The sequence below is a fragment of the Molossus molossus genome, unplaced genomic scaffold (genome assembly GCF_014108415.1).
Source record: "Molossus molossus isolate mMolMol1 unplaced genomic scaffold, mMolMol1.p scaffold_m16_p_19, whole genome shotgun sequence".
NCBI lineage: Eukaryota > Metazoa > Chordata > Mammalia > Chiroptera > Molossidae > Molossus > Molossus molossus.
The window spans coordinates 40,102,926-40,121,764 of NW_023425354.1; the positions used below are offsets into that span (position 1 = coordinate 40,102,926).

General features: G+C 52.2%; 2 protein-coding genes across 11 annotated transcripts in view; both read right to left on the bottom strand.

Moving 5' to 3' along the window:
• On the bottom strand, positions 1-7,577 carry CORO6 (coronin 6). Of its 2 annotated transcripts, none has more exons than XM_036269369.1 (11): positions 7,415-7,577; positions 6,036-6,289; positions 4,539-4,661; positions 3,948-4,077; positions 3,673-3,854; positions 2,412-2,531; positions 1,878-1,982; positions 1,636-1,781; positions 1,216-1,273; positions 894-1,124; positions 1-793 (listed from the first exon to the last, which is right to left on the bottom strand). In XM_036269369.1, exons 2-11 carry the CDS (start codon positions 6,231-6,233, stop codon positions 671-673), a joined length of 1,416 nt encoding a protein of 471 aa, XP_036125262.1. In that variant the 5' UTR covers positions 6,234-6,289; positions 7,415-7,577; the 3' UTR covers positions 1-670. The 2 variants fall into 2 exon arrangements, with proteins under 2 accessions (XP_036125262.1, XP_036125261.1); XM_036269368.1 differs by having other exon boundaries at positions 1-796.
• A 6,868-nt stretch (positions 7,578-14,445) lies between these two features.
• Positions 14,446-18,839, bottom strand: part of SSH2 (slingshot protein phosphatase 2) — a 298,822-nt gene continuing 294,428 nt past the window's right edge. For 6 of the 9 annotated variants that reach the window (XM_036269087.1, XM_036269086.1, XM_036269091.1 and 3 more), the window contains one exon: positions 16,119-18,203. In XM_036269087.1, coding sequence (XP_036124980.1) covers positions 16,119-18,203 — 2,085 coding nt within the window. Of the gene's footprint in view, positions 18,204-18,839 lie in introns of all 9 variants that reach the window. The other 3 variants (XM_036269088.1, XM_036269089.1, XM_036269085.1) reach the window with 2 other exon arrangements.

Genomic DNA, 18,839 nt, shown 5'->3' on the forward strand with positions numbered 1-18,839 from the left:
CAGTGCGGGGGGGGCAATGGGGTGGGGGTGAACCTGCTTCCTCCAGCAAGTTTTGTTAGCTCTTGTGGGGAAGCCGCCCTCTTCCCTGCGGGTGGGAAGGAAGAGAGCCCTCTGCTGGGAGTAGCCAGTGGGTCCAGCTCTACAGCCAACAGATTGCGTATGTCTGTAGAACTGGGGTGACGCCAGTCCAGTTTACCACTCATGTTGGTGGAATCATGAGAGCTGATTCGAGGGAGTGGCCTTGTAATTTCCCCCAGCTAGTCTAGGGACATCTGTCGAATCGCCACCCCTTTAAGGTCAACCCAAGTTCCCCAGTATCCCCAATCATCGCGCTAATAACTAAGTACTTCCTCTGCCCTGCTGGGGACAGAGGGAACACCATCTCGCCGCGCAGCGCCGTTGCCGAGGCCCTGCCACCCCGACCTCCCGAGGCCAGCTCCTGCTGAGTTCCGAACGAGGCACGCAGCCCGGGTGCCAGATGAATGCGCGTCTCCGCGACGCTCCATTTGTCCAGGCCTCCCGCGAGGGGAGCAGTTCCATTCCCAGCCCCGACCCCAGCCCAGAGAGGCAGGGTCCCAAGGTCCAGACCCAAAGCCTGGGCAGGCCGATTCCGTGCCCCCGGCGCGGCCGGCCTCGCCCTCCAGGCTCGGCTCGTCCCGGGAGCGCTGTGCTAGTCCGTGCCGTCTACCAGCTCGCACAGCATGTTCTCCAGGGCGGTGATGCGCTGCTCCTGCGCTTGCACCTGCTCGCGAAGGGCCTTGATCTCCTCCAGCAGCGTCTCCAGAGTGTGCTGCTGCTGGGGCGAGGAGGACAGCAGAGGCGGTGTCGGGCTGGGGAGGTTGTGGTAGGGGGACACGCAGATCGGGCCAGGGTGGAGCCGGGCCGGTTCTTACCGACAAGGGGGCATCGCTGGCTGACTGGCTGCGGCGGGGGCCTGACGGCGGGCGCGCGTCCAAGATGTTGCGCTTGGTGACTCGGAGCTCGCGATGCTTGGGGGGGACGTAACCGTCCCTCAGCGAGATGAGCACCGGTTCGGCGTCCTGGCCCGATAGCCATTCGTCCGCTTCTAGGGCCGGCTCGGGGCCCGGCGTATCTGGGTATAGGTCGTCCTGGAACAAGTCTGACTACGGGGGTCGGGGAACAGAAGGACGAGTGTTAGCAGGGTGCTCCCTTTCCACCTTGGAGCTCTGTCCAACCCCTCTCCTGGCCCCTCACCTTGCGGGGCACAGTCATGATGATGGGTTCACACTTTCTTTCGTGCAACTTGAAGAACCTATAAGGGAGTGGGGTTCAGCACCTCCGTAGACTCCCACCCTGTTAACTTCTACCTGGGACCAACCAAGGAAGGGGTTAGAAGCCAACACTTGCTGAGCGCCTACCACTTTAAACACATTGTTGGTCCAGCTGGTAAAACACCTCTGATGGGGGTGTCTATCACCATTTTACAGATGAGGAAACTGAAGTTCAGAGGATGTCAAGCTAGTTAGTGCTGGGCTGGCACTGGAACCAAGCTTGTTTGACACCTCCCACCCCACTCTTTCCCAAAGATTACACTATTGGGGAAGCCCCCATGTCTTCCCCGATGGGAAGTGAGAGGACAGAGGCAGGCGAACGGGAAGGACGGAGGCTGCTGACCGGGCGATCTCGCATTTGCTGACATCCAGGCCCCGCTTGGGCATGAAACCCATGCCCCTCTGGGGTTCCTTGCTGCTGAACGTGTTCAGGTAGTGCACGAAAGGTGGTTCGTCAGTAATCTCAAAGTACCGAATGCTGCTGTCGCCCTGCAAAGCCAGTTGGTTCAGAGACGCACCCAGAAAGGGCCCTTCACATCTCTGTCCAGCCCCTGTTCTCCCCCCCCCCCCCCAAGCCGTGAGCACCTTGCCGCACAGGTAGACGATGCTGGAGTCGGGATCATAGAAGGGCAGTAGAACCCCGTTACTTGTGTCCATCTCCTGCAGTGCCACTGGCTCCTCGAAGTTGTTCTGCTCGAGCACAAGAGGTGTGACTAGTCCTGCCCCGCCTTCTGGATCCCCTGAACCCCCTGTACGCTTCCTGCCCGCCCCAAACCCCATGCGTTCCCACCGCAGTTCTGGTGAACCGAGAGGTAGGCCCCGTCCCTGGACACGTTATTCCCAGTCCCCCGCACACAGGCCCCTCGCGCCGCGCCATGCAATCACCGCAAACCACCCCCAGGGACTCGGCATCACCAGGTGGGGGCGCCAGTGTGGGATCCTTCAGGCGACGCAGCAAAACTGGGCAGAGGGGTGGGTGTGAGGATGGTAGGCGCTGCAAAGAAAGCAGCAGCCCCCAGCCCTGTCCAGGTGGGCATGCCCTGCGGGTGGGGGACGACTGTCCCCCCTCCCGTGATGCCAGTCCCCGGGGCACACACCCCAAGCTTCCAGCTGCGTTACCGGGTCCCACAGGCCCAGCTCTCGCTGGCTCATGCGGGTGAAGCCCGTGGTGAAGATATGACCCTGGCGCGTGAAGATGGCCCGCATGGGCCTCATCCCCTCGTGGGCCGCAAACCTTTCCTGGGGGCAGGGGGAAAACGGGGATAGGCGTCACCCAGCTGCCTGCCCGGGGGATCCTGGAAGGCCGAGCAACCAGCTTGCAGACTTGAGTGTGGGAAGTAGGGGCGGAGACGAAAGGGGGGCTAAGTACTCAGCTTCCGGGGGCCCTAGCTGGCCCCCTAGCAAAGGGTCTTTGCCTTGAGAGAGCTGGAGGCGTGGATCTCTCAGCAGATGGTGAGCCCTTAAGCGCCCTCGTAGGCTGATCCCTAGAGCAGGGGGATGTCTGCTGGTTTCCCCGGGACACAGCGAGGCCGTTCCCAGACCGGAGCTCCCCCTCCGCTTCAGCCCTCTTGGGCACTGGCCAAGGCCTGGAAGGGCGCTCCGGGCTGATCTAGCGAAGTAGCGAGCGCACACGCCCGGCGCGGCCTGGCCTACCGGGTCCCAGAGCGCGAGTTGCCGCTCACTCATCCTGCTGAAGCCGGTGCTGAGTAGCTTCCCGTCTGCGGTGAAGACGGCCCGCAGCGGGCGGGCGCCCTCGTGAGGCCGGGCTCGCTCCTGCTCGCGGGGTTAGTGGGTTAGCGGGCCCGCCGGTCGCGCGCACTAGGCGCAGACTTACATGCACATGCCCCACGCACCCGCTGTTAGTCTGAGGCTGGTGAGGCAGGTGCCGCCGCCCTCCCAGGGCACCCAGTTGGGACCAGCAACGCGCGAGGGTTGTCCTTCTCCCCCGCCCAGCGGGTCAACTAGGACAGAAAGGGCCAGGCCTTGGGCCAGTATCAGGCCCGCAGGCCCTGGAAGATGGCACTGGGTGCCGGCTGAGAGGAGAGGGGTTCCGGGAGCTCAGGTTTCATGCAGGTTTTGTGGGAGGATAGTTTGCGGCTTCTCCCCTTCTCAATCACAAATGGAGAAGGCCCTTTCTCTGAGCTCCTGAGATGGGGGCGGGGGGAGGAATGGGACAGAGAATTGCGGGCTCAGGGGTTTCTTAGGACAGGGAGCTGTGGTTGCAGACACTGCAGGGTGGTGGTGGGTGGGAGCACTGGTCTCTGCAGTTGGGGTCGGGGAGGTGAGAGCTGGGACCAGGGGCTCAGAGGATTTTTGGTATAGGGGCCTGACAGTTGGTCCCTGGGGTAGGGCCTGCGGAGTGGCCAGGCCAGGCACTCACCGCCACCACCTGGCCCTTTCGGGGGTCGATAATGCGCAGGGTCTTGTCCTTGCAGGTGGTGGCTAGCAGGCTGCCATTGCTGTTCCAGCACACGCTGTGGATGATGTCCGGGTGCATATCGTCCAGGCTCAGGAGCACCTCCCCAGTGCCCACGTTCCAGATGATGATCACATTGTCACCACCTACCCAGAGTGGCGCAGTCACCATTATCTGGGCCCTGTCTTTGCCGCCACCCCCCCCCATCTATGGTAGGGACCCCTCTCTAGGCCCCAAACCTGCACTGAGCAGGACATTCCGGGCAGTGGGGTGCCAGGAGAGGATGCCCACGCGCTTGGAGTGGCCTTCTAGTGTGATGATGGGTTCTGTAATGTTGCGCATAGGGGTATAGTCTGGGATCTGCCACACCTGGGTAGGAGGAAAAGGCAGAGGGTGGGTGGGATGAGGAGCCACTTTGTCCCTCAGCTCCTCCCTTACTTCCCCTCCCCATCCCTTCAACCCTACTGGGTTTCTTAAGTGGTATCAAAAGCAGGGCGCAGGGCAAGATGTGATGGTGCCTGCCTGGGTCAGAAGCAGCTGGGAGCCAGGAGGGGGCACTGCCAGCTCTCCAGAGACCTCCTTATTCACCCCAGCAGGGAGACTTCAGAGCACTAACCGAGCTCTTCAGGCCCCAAATTGGCCACAGCTATAATTAGTCCTAAGCGGTGCATCCTGGGAGAGGGTAGGCATATAGCTAAAAATAGCCTGGGAGCTGGGTAGGGCAGGGCCCTGGGACCCAGCACTTCCCTTATCACCTTCTCCAGAACAGGTGAGGCAGCTTCCCCTGCTTCCCCTGCCCAACTACCCAGTGGCTTCCAACTGACTCCTACCATGATGGTGGTGTCGTCTGAGGCACTGGCGATGACATTGTCATTGTGTGGGCACCAGTCGATGTCCAACACTGGGGCAGTGTGCCCAGTGACCAGTGGGTAGTTCTTATCCACTCGTCCTGTCTGGAGGGATCAGAGAGGGAGATGTGGGGCCACTCTCCTGTGTGATTTGGGGGGATGGGCAGTGGACCTGATTACATCTCAATTCTCCGTCATCCACTTTCTCTTTGCAGACCCCTCTCTACACCTCCAATCCATCCAGCCTACTTCCTGTACTTCAGTGAAGGCAGACAGAGCTGAAGTCATTTAATATCAGGGAATCAGACACAGAGAGGTCAGATGATTTAACCAAGGACACACAAGATACTGTTAGAGCCAAGACTTGACCTCTTAGTCCGGTGCTCTTTCAAAACACCTACTTGGGGGAGGCTGTTCTTGAGCCTGTTCCCCCAGTTGGGGTGTCTGTGGGCAGCCCCTGGTGGAAGAGGTCAAGGTGAGATCATGTATAGTGCAGCGCCCAGCAGTCCTTCCCTAGGCATCCTTGGCAGATCTCCACCTAGTCACTCGTTTACCTCGGAACCACAGGCAGCAGGCACTCCTGTTATGCCCAACCTGAGCTGGGGCCTATCTATTTTTGGTCTTTATGGGCTGTTTGTGGGGGCTCTGAGGCCTTTGCTTGGGCTGGCATTGGCCCAGGCTGTAGGGGAGAAGGCTGGCTGTGTGGCACTGGAATGGCAGTTGTAACTGGGGGAGGAGGTGGCTCCAGCTGAAATTCGAGCCCTGGGGATGGTGTCCTTGGATGGTGTCTGCATTGTCCTGGAGTGAGTCACTGGCTATTGTCAGGCCTCTTCCTGCCACCTGTGAGGCCTCCCCTAACAAGGTGTAGGGAGCAGAATCCAGGTCAAGGTCATGCTGGGGGTGGAAATGGCCCAGGGGCGTGAGGCTACTCAGCAAAGGTGGTGGTCACTGCCTGGCCCCCATCCCTGGGGTAGGAAGGGCTCTGGCCTTATGTGCCATGTCCCCCTGACCTTTCTTCCTATTCTACCTCACTGTACAAACCAGAGTGGAGAGGTGGCCAGGGACTCTGGACAGAGCCTGCCTCTGTCCTCAGTGTGATGCTGTGGGGTGTGATCTAATCAAATGGTTGGGCTAGGGAGAAAGATCCCCACACCCAAAACATGAGGGGGTGTGGCATTAGTCAAGATAGGAAGAGAACCTGGCCAGGCCCTGATTCCACTGCTTCCCAACTATCTTCATCTCCCCCTCTGGGTCCCTGCTGGGAACAGGGTGCTAGGCTGTGAGTGGGTACAGGCCACTCTGCTGCTGCTGCTTTGGGAGGGATAAGGTAGCCTCCTAGTGGATCTGTGAGGGCTTGGGGAACAGGGAGCAGCCAACTCAAACAAACAGTCCTCCTAGGTGAGAACTCAGGCTGTTGTCAGGAGTCCCCAGGGGCCACAGCCAGTGCCCTCCCACCGCTTCCTTCCCCTCATCCCTCACCTTGGCCAGAGGCAGGACGATGAAGGCACCTCCACCTCCAGCCTCCACAATAATGGCCAGGAATTTGGGGTTGACGGCACAGAAGGAGCTGTCCCACGTGACCTTGGACACACGGATGTCCTCGTATGCCTGGTCAGCCTTTGCCGCCTGCCCAAACACATGGCGAAACTTGCTCTGCCGAACCACGCGCCGGCTCATGGCTTGGGGCAGAGATGGAGGATCTCAGTGCCCAGAAACACTTTTGGTCCTTAGTCCTGTGAATTTTGGGAGGGAGGAAGAGTGTGTGGAGAGGTAGCAAGTGAGAAGGGTTATCTGGCCAGGAGTTGGGTATAACAGAGTCTGGTCCTAGAAGCAGGGAGCTTTCTTCAAGGTGAGTAAAGTATGGGAAAGTTCTTTGCCACCTATAAAGTGGGGCTTAATGCAAGGGGCTAGGATTTGGGTGGGGCCCGACTTCTTAGAGACCCAGACTGAGGGGTCACACTGGGCCCAAAAGCTTCCTGGAAGTTGAAGTGTTTGGGGGAGGAGCCTCCCAACGGCCAGCCTTGGATGAGCATCTCTTCAGGGAAGTGATTTATCTCCTAGAGGCACCTTGTGCAGAATCAGAGGCCTTGGCCCTTGGATCTTGGCTCAAAGCTAGCTGTGGGGCTAGAACTGCACCCTGCCCCCCACCAACGATCTTCATCTCTGACATAGTTCAGGCAGATGGGGTTTTGCCTTTTTCTAAAAATTTGCCAAGGAGGTCAGTTCCTCCTGCCAGCTGACCTGAGTCCTTCCTGCTACTGTTTTCATCAATTTCCTCCCATGTTGTTTTGGGGACATAGTGTAAGGTGGGTCATCTCTCTTCTCCAAAAGGCCCTAACCATGGTCTTCTGACTTTTGCCTTCCATACTTTCTGTCCTGCTTCTCCTCTGAGTCCTGTCTCCTATTAAACTCTCCTGAGGGTGGGGTGTTCCACCCCGGGGGGCCAGGGCCAGATTTGCAGGAGTGGGAGGGTGAGGTGCCTTTTCTCCAGCCGGCCGGCACTACGCTCTTCCCCAGGGGCACAAGGAGCTCCTGCAAAGCCCCAGCCACTGACTCCTGCCCCCTACCCATTCCTGGTCATCCCTGTGCCCTTCAAGCCGCTTCTGCAGCCCGGGCCTAAGGCCTGGCCTCCCCGCACCCTCCTTGGGCCTCCTGTCCCAGCATTGCGCTCTTGTGAGACGAGGTGTCTGCACCCTGCGGGCGCGCTGGCCGCGGTCCGTCCAAATATAGACACCAAGTTTGCCCCGCCCGAGACCGATTGCGGCGGCCGGAGGAGGGGGGGCGCAGACCTGTGACCCCTCGGGAGACCCCGCCTGCTCCGCTGTCTGCGGTGGCTGCCGGGGGGAGGGGGCGGGTACCTGGTCCTGAGCGGGCCGAGGGGCGCTCACGCTGCGGCTCCTCTGCGGAGGGAGCTGGGGCCGAGGGAGGCGTCAGGGCTCCGGCGCTGCCTCTCCGGGTGTCCGCGGAGTCTGGGGCCCGGGTGTTGGGCTGCGCGCTCCGGCCGCTGCTTGCGGCTCTCCGGGGCCGGGCGCCGCTGCAGTCCCAGCTGCTGCTGCCATCAACCTGCGAAGGCGGAGCCCAGACAGAGGGCGGGACCAGAGGTCCCCCCACCAGCCTCAGCGGCGGGAAAGTCGAGCGCTGCGGCCTCCATGCGGTCAACCTGCCGGCCTCCGAAAAGCGTCAAAAGTAATCGTGCGTTGTGTGCGCGCGGGGTGCGCGCGCTCCTTCCCCGCCTCCCGTGCCCCCCGGGTGTGATGGGGAGCTTCAGGTTCCCACATCCAGAGCTGGGCACTGAGATGGGGAGCGGACCAGGAGGGGGTGCGTTCCTCAGAGCCCGCGGCTGCGTAAGATCAGGTGCTTTCGCGTCGCATTTCTGCTGCAATCGCACTTCCAACTTAGCCGGGCCCGAGGGGCGTGGATTGGGGGGTGAGACTGCGGGGCTGCACCTCCAGACCCTTTTGGGAAGAGGTTTCGGAAGATACTCTGGGGGAGGAAAGTGAATGCACCTCGACCCCCCTGGGAACACCAGTTCAAGGGGGAGCGGCTGGCACAGGTCTTTGGCCAAATTTTAGACGCCCAGCCTGGCTCCTAACGTCTTCTGGGCCTTGTTTGAATTGGTTCCGGCCTCTGTTCAAGGGAAGACCACCGCCCCCCTCCCCTCTTCCCGCCCCGGTCAGGACCCAAGGATCTGAGTATTAACCAAGGTTAAGAAGGAGATAAAAAGAAACCTGATCAAAAAACAGCCCGTGAAGAACAATTCGTCCCTGTAGCTGCAGTCTACCCAGCGCTCACCCTCTGCCTGGATCTGTTTCTTTGGATCATAAGGCCCTGGAGGGCAGCAGCACGGGGCCAGTTATCACTCTCCACTCTCCGGTCACAGCTGGGAATCAATGGAACCGATTTTCAGAGGGCAGAGGTCAGCACATGGTAAACAGGAGGGAAGGTGGTAGGAACCCTGAGGGCCCTCACAAGCCTCCTTTCTCAGGGAGAGTTCAAGTACTTAGTGACTTGTAGAGGATCAGAATCAAACTGTTAGAGGTGCTCCAGAAATAATTCATGTTGTGTGTGTGTGTGTGTGTGTGTGTGTGTGTGTGTGTCACAAGAGTAGATGAGGAGTCTCCTGTTTACCCAAAGATTCCAGTCACAAAATTAGGAGGAAAAGACCTTAGTGACTCTGTTGCTCCTTCGTAACAGCTCGTTGATGTGCCAGACACTGTTCCGGGGGCTTTACACATATTAATTCCATTCGAACAGTCTTGTGCGATGAGTATTATTAACATCCCTATTGTACAGATGAGAATACCGAAGCACAGAAGGTAAGTAGCTTACCCATCACACAACTGGTGGTTGGTGATGCTGAGATTCTTACCTAAGGGGTCTGGTGTCTAGGTCCATGCTTTTCCGCACCATGCATTTCTGCCTCTCCTTGAAGGACAGTGCCACTTTATCTCACCAGTGCTGATACTGAGTTATGCTTTGTGGCACAAAGGAAAGGACATCTGGACGAATTAGAAAACTGGAGTTCCAGCCCTGGCTGTCACCCTATATTGCAGCTCTCTGGGCTGTAAAATGAAGAGGGCTAGGTCGCGTTCTTTCCAATTCTGCCCTTGTTGGCCGAGGAGCTTAACACGCTGCCTCCTGCCCTGAAAGGACATCTTCCTTGCCCCTGTCCTTTCCTCCTCCTTAAAGAGAGCAAGGCACTCCGTTCTAGAGGGAGGGTCTGGGACTAGGAATCAGAATCCTTCGATCCAACCTGCCTTCAGTCCCATCATCTGGGAATGTGGGGGAGATGCCCTCCAGGTACAGGAGCCAGGATTCATAGGTATTGCTTGGACCTGGCATGGCTCAGACCTGCCCTCTAGCCTTCATCTGGTTACCAAGCCCTGGCAGAGCTATGGGTGGGTGGAGCCAAGGCACAAAGTGCCAAGCAGGTGAAGAAGCCATTTGGGCTTCCCCTTGTTACCCATTCCAACTGTTAGCTGGGCTCTGAACTATAATCTGTAGAAGACAAGCGGATTTCATGTCTCATAAAGCCGTTTTGTGGAAGAGGTGTCCTGGCAACTTATGACAAGATTTGGTCCTTTTGATTTGGCTAGAAAGCCCGGACTGAATTTATCTAGACTGGTTGGGACTCTGGGCACACCTAGAATATCTTGTGAAATATTCTTGCCTTCACCATCATGCAACCAGACCGTGGTGTGCCCCTCACTTGATACAGATGAATCAGAATGAAGCAGGCTGACAATTTTAGTTCAAGGCAGTGTTTCCTCTGGAAATGTCATTACATTTTGTTGGCAATTTGGACACTAGAAACTGAGCTTTCCCTACATAGTAGTGTGTGATGAGTGGTACTACTAAATATCTTATGAGTCTGGACTGGGAGAAGTGGGGAACTTTCCCTCTGCCCCCAGCCTGTTTTAGAGAACTTCCCTTTTACCTCCTTTCCCTTTCTCCACCGCTGACATCAGATGCTTCTCCACTAATGGTGGGAGTGGGTTAGTTTTTACTTCTTTGGAGAGTCATGCCCCATTTCTAGAAACCTTTGAGTGAGGTGAGGTGTTGTGCTAAAAGCTTATGAGCTTTCTCTCCAATGTCCAGAGAGGTCACCCACCCAAGAATTCCAGTCCCTGCTGGGGCAGGTCAGGGCAGCTGTCCCAGAGCAGTCACTCTGCACCACAGATGGCAAAGGAATTTTGGTCCCTTTGCTTATTCATTCTCCTAACATTCAGGTGGTGGCTTTGGCAAGAGCCTCTTTGACCAGGCCAGTTCCCAGCTTAGTCATTTGATTGGAGCCACAATATCTGAAATAATCTTTAGTGATCCTATTTCCCATGTAGTCTTTATTCTGTGGGAGGTAGAAAGTTATGCTTTTTCCCAGAGCTCAGCTATCTCTTAAGAGAGTGCCTGATGGGGGCCAATCACTGGGAACTGCCTCCTGTTTACCATCAGTGTTCTCTCCCATCCCGATACCTCTCCAGCACCCACCCTCTTTGTCACACTGGATTAAGTACATGTATTTCATCTTCAAAATAAAATTTATTCATTCTGTAACAAGAACATTGAATCTGCACATTTGCGCACAAGTTCACATTTAAAAACAGCGGAGCACATCAGTAATAAAAAAAAAAAATCTATGATACAAGTGGAACATCCCAACCACCATGAAGATTAAGGAAGGAGATGAGACCACTCTTTATATTCTGCTTCAAATGCCTCAAAAAGGTCCCAGAGATTCCAGGGAGCACCTGCTTTATTTAATAAAATGTGAGCATAAAAGTTCGGGGTGGCCTGGGGCAAAGGTAACAGTCTTTTGGACTTATTTTCCACATTTAGTCCTACAAAATAATGTAGAAATTAAAAAAAGAAAGAAGGAAAGAAAAGGCACCTTAAGCTATACCAAGCAAACCAAAATCCAATAAAACATAAAAACCAAACAACTCCCTGTGGGAAGCATTTCCGGGCCAGTTACCCAGTTTTCAGGCTGGTCATCAGCTTGAGCTAGGCCCTGGGCATCAGCTCTGCATGTGTGTACAGGATGCTGCCGCCAGTGTCTTGGTGAGGACAGATGGCAGCACCAGTCATATACCCTTTGGGGCACCTTCAAGCCCATGAGGGATGATTCCAGTTTAGAAATCCCGCCCTAGACCTCTGGGGCACAGAGAAAATGAGGCTGGTTCTCTTTTCATAGCAGGAGTCAGGCCGAGTCACCCTCCACTTCCAGGCTGGAAAAGTATAGAAGCACCGTGCAACAGCTCTCCATGGCATCAGGGGACCCCAAGCCCTGGGAGAAGGGTTAGGAGTGTGCAGCTTCCTGTTTGGCAGCAGGATTCTTCCTAATATGGTTATCGGATGAGTTGAGACACCAAATACATGTCTAATACATGCCTTGTTCTTTTAGTTTGAAGGGAAAACAAAGTCCAAGATCCTTTTAAGTTGGTGATGAAAGAGCTAAAATTTCATCTCATCAACGATCAAAAAGTAAAACAAAATTAAACAAAAATGACACTAGCCATTCACCAGCATAACCATCACTATAAGACACATCATCACTGAGGAAATGACTGTTTCCACACAGTGTCGGATGGGATGCAGGGCACAGGTGGAAGTCAGCTCCTGTTTCCCCCATTCACCTTTGCCGGCTGACCACTGTCGCCTGCTGTGTGAGGACTCACAGGACAGCCAGGTGTGGGTCCCTAGAGGAGGAGACTGAGCTGCCATCAAGATGATACACATTTTAATACTCACACAATGTAAACAAGGTATCCACAAATAGTTGTCCAAAAAAAGCCGAAGAATGGCTTTATTGAAAAATGCCCTTAAAAGTGACCCATTTTGCATAATGCTTTCTTAAAAAAACAAAACAAAAAAACTCCCACAAAAACATCTTTACCGAACATGCCTAGATCACTTCAGAACTGAAATCCTCAGGTGGAACAGGTGAAGATTTCTGTGAGGTGTCATGTCTCAGAAGCTTCTGGTCTATCCAACAGCATCTGTCTGGGACCTTTAGCAGGAGGGAAGCTCAGAACCTAGGCTGTCATCCTCAGGCTGTCCTCGGAGCTCTTGGTAATTCCCAAAATGAGAAAGAGGAAATACGGTGGGGATAAAGGTAGAGAACCAGGATAATGCTAGATAGAGTTGGAAGAGGCTGAGATGCTAGGAATGATCCCAAACATTCAGAATCTGAAAGGCAACCAAAATGAGGAGAGATGAACATTACTATACTACAGTACTACATGTCTACTATAATATACACTATTCTTAAGTGTTTCTAAAATTAAGGAAGGGTAGGGGTTTCTCTCTTTCCTACTGCCAGGTAACCATCTAGATTGCAGCTCAAAATCTGTGTGCTCCACGCACCAAAATGTTACTTTTTACACACACACACGCGCACACACACACACACACACACACACTCGTTCCTCTGGAGTAATTGAGAGTGAGACTATGGTGGTTTTCAAAATAAAGACAAAGAGAGGCACTGAGCAAGAGGTCCAGGCCTTTCCCACTCGTCGCTGTCAATCTACCAGATCCGCTGTTCCAGGACTGGGTTTTCCATGAACAGGAAACAGAATAGGTCATCCAAGATTATCAAAAGTTTGAAGAGAGGAGAGTCTGAAAAGTCCTTGATAGCGCATTGAGTTCTTTCCCTGGACATTGCTGAGTTATGTAAATAACACAAGAACACTCAGCTGTCGGTGTCTGAGAGGACTGGCAAAACCCCATGGCATTGGTTGAATGACAGACCCTGCGTAGAGGACGTTTATTTATGCAGGTAAATTAAATGATAAAAAGTATTTTAAAAAATGGAAGGCAGAGCAAGAATGTTTACTCCAGCGATTTTCAACCAGTATGCCCCAAGAAATTTTAAAGCATGTAATACCTGACTATTTAGTCAGGGACACTGACCTCTCTTCTCTTGGATTGTAAAGAAAAAAAAAGACAACAGTCAACAGAGCAATAGCCTCGGGGTGTGAATGCCCTGTCTTGAACCATAAATATATAGGTTATATAAAATAGTTGCATCTTATTGGTCACGTTGCATAAGGTTGTGTCTGATTGGCTAATTCTTGGTACCAGAAATTCTTATATACAAGTATAGGCACCTGATTTTTTAAAGTCACTTAGGAGCAAAAAGGGTTGGTAATTACTTTTGGAAAAAAACCAATCAAAATTATACTTTTTTTTGGTTAGGACGGCAAAAAGTTTATTTTTTGGTGTGCCGCAGAACTGCAGTTAGTTTATGTGTGCCATGAGATGTAAAAGGTTGCAAACTGCTGCTCTACTCTTTAAAAAAAAGTTATTGTTTTTCTCTCCAGCATTTGAGTGTTCGCTCCCCATCGTTGTTATTTAATGCAGTAAGAGTGATCAAACACAGTAAGAAGGGAGAAGAGAGAACAGTACAATATTGTCTATTCTGCTTGTACTTAATGTGAGGGATGTCACCACCGACAGGGATTAATGAGTGGACACCACTCTCTTAACCTCCAGGCAAACCCTCCTCTCTTCCCAGCCCTGCCAAAATCTCCTGTCCCTTTCCCATCATAGTGATGGTGGAATTGCCTCAATAAGAAAGGGCAGTTTAGATGGATGAGTTCTGGAAATTCATAACTGTCTTGCAAGCCTCCTCACAGTGGTATATACCACCTAACAAAACACTTCACAGCACATTCAATATCCAGGAATCACAAAGCTGTGTGAACGATACATTTGCATATTTAAGGAAACTATTTAGGGACAGCACAGGTACATATAATTACTACACCATAAAGACACATGTAGCAGGTTTTTGTCTAACATGCCTCCCGGCAGTGATGTCAGACACAACCATGGCTTCCACACGCCAACTGGATTCACAGCTTTTTGAGCACCTATGAATGGCCTCAGTCCACCTTTTCTCTCTCCTTTGGGTTACCCTACTACCTCTCGCACTAAACACTGGCTACTGACATCACCTTGGCACTCTGTGCATCTGTCTTTTCCTCTCAGTGCTGTGATGAATCAAAAACCTCAATCTCAAGTCTGTACTTGATCAATCTCTCAGCAATGTGGACATCAACCAAAGCAAACAGGAAGCAAATTTGCAAACTTCTTCAGTTTTAACAAGGGTCCTTCATTCAAGGCTAAATATGTTTTCTGTAAGAAGCTGAAGTAGGCTTGTTTATGGCAGGTGCTCCTGTGTTAAGGATATCCATAATAGCAGCAAAGCAACAGCATCCTAAATGGAGTCAGTAAGGGCGCCTGTCCTTGGCTGAGGCCTCCCGGCAGCCTTTCAGTCTAATCCAGGGGTTCTCAACCTGGGGGTCGAATAACCCTTTCACAGGGGTCGCCTAGGACCATCGGAAAACACATATTTCCGATGGCCTTAGGAACCAAGACACCGCTCCTCTATCCGTCTCTAGGCGGGTCTGCCCACATGCAGATACGTCCACATACAACATGAGGAACTGGATTAAAGGGTTGTGGCATTAGGAAGGTTGAGAACCACCGGTGCAATCCATTAAGAGCTTCCACCCCGGGAAGCAGTTAATACTCCCATACTCTCCCTGGCTGTGGTTCAGTGACCACAAACAACTTTCTGGGATTTCAGTTTGGAAGAGGATTCACCCTTCAGTTAAACTGTGATCTAATGGGAACCTTTAGGGGTTTCTCTGAGGAGGGTTACTAATGCATAATTTGGCAGGAGCTGGCAATTAGAAGTCTCCATTTAAACAATTAAAACAACTGTCAATATACTCTGCAGATTCCTACCAACACTCATCAGGTTTATTTCTGTGTTTTCCAGTTTCAGTTTTACTCCTTCTTAAAAAGAATAAATCAAAAAGACCCTATGACATCAACAACAAAATACTGTACGAAAGTGACATTATGTACATAAACACTGTGTAAAAACTAGAAATGATAAATCTTCCAGAAAAAGAAAGGGAAAAAAAACTTATGTCAAGTGTTAACAGTGATAATATCAAAAAGAAAACTTTGCATTCAATGGAGGTTATACAAATGTAATGTAACAATTCAAATACCATCTATGAAATTAAAAAAAAAAAAAAAAGGCAGCATGGGGAGAAACGGCATGGGGGAGGAAGATAAATTGGAAAAACTATGGCCATTAAACTCAAGAGGCCCACAGAATTATTCAAGTAATGGAAAGGTTAAAACCCTACATATGTATTCATTTTATAAGAACACACTGACTTTCAATTGCTGTTTTTCAAACTTGTCCCTATTGTGTCTCAGCTGGGAGGATGGTACAGACCACTTTCCTGGCAGACAGGGTCAGGACACCTGTGTGGAGCCCTTCACCCTCAAGACAGTGGGCAGCAGCCTCCCCGTCCCGCCCTGCCCAGGCATTTCACCTCCTTCTTATGCTTTCCTCTACAGAGGACCTTTTGGATTTCATTTGGTGTTGCCTTTTAATAAAAATAACTAATTGCTTTACTGGTTTAGAAAGCCAGCTATTATGCCTTTTTGTAATGATCCACTCTGGAATACCAGAAGAAATGGATTCTGGAAGACCCCCTTTGAAAACAGCAGAACCTGCCACGTCAGGAACTCCAAAGGGCTAGGGCTGGAGGCCGAGGCCGAGAACACGCTGATGTCCGGCTGCCCTTCAGCCCGTCCAATGCATCAGGTCTGGAAAGCAAACCATCGTCACGCTGGCCCAGGGGGAACATTTTCAATTTCTGGCTTCACCCCCACCCTCCCCATCTGCTTCCTTCCTCAGTCAAGCAAGCATGCCTTTCCTCAGAGGTCAAAATGAGGAGCAGGTGGCAGTTAATTGAAAAACAGCAATGTGCCTTTGATAAAGGTGTCCTTTGAAAATGAGTAAATTTTGAGGTTTGAATTTTCTAAAAATAAAAAATGATAAAATGGTCTTGCCATCCAAATCAATCTCTCTTTCACACATACACAGAGGAAAACACCCTAAACCCTGCATGCGCCAGGAACAGTAAAATGACCAAAATATTATAAAATTAACCAATAAAGTGCATGTTCCTTACATATTACACCTGCCCCTTTTACAAACATTTCTTTCAGAAAGTCACATGTGTAGGCTCAGAATCACATGGTATTATAGAAGGGGTTGGTTGTCCGTTTTTTATCATTTGCCTTTTTCAGTCTCCTAAGGGGGTGAGTTCTGCCGTGCTGCTGACGGGGAGCCACGGCCAGCCCTGGAGCTGGGCCTGCACACGGCAGCCCCTGGGTCTGCAGCAAAGGAAGGCCTCCTTCAGAACTAGTCAATTCAGGTCCTGCCTTGGGGAGCAAACACTGCTGACTGTAACCAAATTCTTTGGCATACTGTACAAGGGGCCTCTCCACTGGCTTGCTCTGTGCGATACACTCTGTTGTTTTAAGTTGCTCTATAAAATACTTGGTGGGCTCTGGGTTCTGGGGGGCATCTGGGTTTTCTGGGGGCTCCTGGGCCTCCATGGCATGCATGCCTGAATCTGTTCTGATGAAGGGCTGAAGCAATTTGAGATGAGGGGACTCAGAGGAGACAGGATCTCTCTCCAGTAAACAGTCTTTACACAGGTCCAAGTAACCTAACTTGGCGAGGGAAGCTGAGCGCCTCATTTGGGATGGCTTGGTGCGCCCTACCTGGCAAATAGCTCGGGACTCAGTTTCTTTAGTGCGCTCCTTCACCACACTGGGGCTGTGGCTGAGACCCTTTATGTTGTCACTGCTAGAGCTATGTGAGAGTCTACAGGCTACAGGAGATGGGTCCAGTTTTTCTTGGAACTTCCCAATGTTGTCACTAAGTTTGCTAATTAAACTCAGGTCTTCACTACTTAACTGGGAGCCCTTATATGGCACTTCATTGCCACCGGACAGGGGGCCCTCCTGACTTTCTTCCCAGCTACCCTGCTCCGCACAGGGCTCAAAGTCTGTGGTGCTGCTTTGCTCTGTGAAGCCTTCCAGGTGAACCACGGTCTGGGGATGCAGGTAATCCAAGTTGGCAGACGGTACATGGGTTGTGTGACTGACAAAAGGCGCTGCTGTGTCCAGGGCTGTTGCCGGGCTGTGGCCCCAGTCTCCAGGGCTGCTCAGTGTGGAGGTCGGGTCGGTGCGCCTTTTGTGCTCAGGAGAGGAAGAATGAGGCAGAGGTAGCACTTTGGGGTACAGAGAAACCTGGCTGGGGCACAGCGTCCTGTTCAGATTTTCATCCAGTGCACAGAGGACAGTGATGGACTTCTCCACTTTCACTTTCCTCAGTCCTTGCTCCCCACTCTTTACACTGGTGGCTATTTCAGCCCCTGGCCAAGTGTGACTGGGTGATGTAACTGTTTGGGTATACTCAATGATTTCTATCTCCTTGGGGAGAGGGACCATCTGTGTCTCAGATCCCTGGCATGAAACCACAGTCTCCTGCTCCTTCAGGACTCCTTGCTGCTTGGTCCTAGTCTCTGACTCAGGGCACTCCTGAGGAGCTGGCAAGGAGTGAAAATCCAGCAGCTTGGGTGCTGAAACAAGGACATCTTGCTCACAATGTGCTAGTGAGCCAGCCTCAAACCCACTGCATTTCCTTTTGCCCTTGTTCATCTCTGGTTCCCTGGGGACAGATGAATGTTCTGGGGTGGCTTCATCACTCTTCCCTTTCGGTACTAGGTCTGCCATAGAGGAATCGTTCTTGGAATTCTTACGAGTGGACAATGATGTACAAGTAGGGGTAGCACTGTGGTACTCCTGCTCCTGCCGCAAACGCTCCTCAAACTCCAAGGTGGCTCGTCTCACGGAACCAGGGTACCACTTGGCACCTGGGTGCATGCCTGGGCCCCAGAGCTCTTGTTCCCCCTCAGCTGGTTCCTCTTCTTCCAAGTCTGTGGTGGATGAGTGTAGAGTTAGGCAGCCTTCTGGGTCCCACCTCCCTGAGTCTTTGGCTAGTTCAGGCCGGGCTGGGCAAGAACCCTCATTTGGCTCCAGATTTCCTGGTTTGTTCTCTGGGGCCTGGGTCCTCTCAAGGGGCATCTCGTGGGTGGTGTTCTTCTTTGGCGTATGGCATGGGTTGGATAAAATGTCTCCTTTTAGTTGAATCTGTCCAATTCCTTGACTGATAGATTCAATCTCAGTGACAATTTCTTTGACTGAAATAGCATTTTCTGAGTGAGATTGTGTGAAGATGTCTGGGCTGACCAGTTCTGAGATTGCCTAAAAAGAAAAAACAGTGAGATGGTTATGGCGAATTGTAGTCTAACCGAAAATGCCAGCTGTTTTGTTTACTATTCCTCTGATCTAGGAGAATCTTCTGGCTATGAAGACACAAATCATGGAGTGCCTGGGACTGTCCTCTGACCATCTGTTTTATTGTACACACACAGATTCATCAAAGGCAGAGACAAGATTAGTTACAGGTTGTATCACTGTTTACTGAACTTTCTGTTCTGTTTACTCAAACGGGATGCCCATCTAATATCCTGCTCCAAAAATGACAGCAAATAGCATTGGAGGCTCCTAATTTTCCTATGATCATGAGCCTTCAGAACTGGGGGAAATGAAATCTTTCTTTTCTGGCCTGTATCAACTTCTAGTTAGATCCTAACCTAGTCTGAGGGGAAGAGTTCCATTTAAGGGCTTAATTATGCCCAGTGTTAGACAAGGCAGGGATGAGGCTATCATCTGATGTCTGACTTGGAGACTCACTGCTCTATTCTCTCTTCTGTGTTGCCAGCTTTCATCCACATCCTCCCACTTCTAGCAGCAGCATCCCAGCACACGAGGGCACTATGTATCTGATCACACAATTCCTATGTTTCACACGGCTCCTCCTGGGAAACGTTTACTTGG

Coding starts and splice junctions, on each gene's coding strand:
- CORO6 (XM_036269368.1), bottom strand. CDS start 6,233: ATGAGCCGGCGCGTGGTTCGGCAGAGCAAGTTTCGCCATGTGTTTGGG. Junction 1,983..2,411: donor AGCTGGGCCTGTGGGACCCG/GTAACGCAGCTG, acceptor GTGCTCGAGCAG/AACAACTTCGAGGAGCCAGT. Junction 1,125..1,215: donor TCATGACTGTGCCCCGCAAG/GTGAGGGGCCAG, acceptor CGACCCCCGTAG/TCAGACTTGTTCCAGGACGA.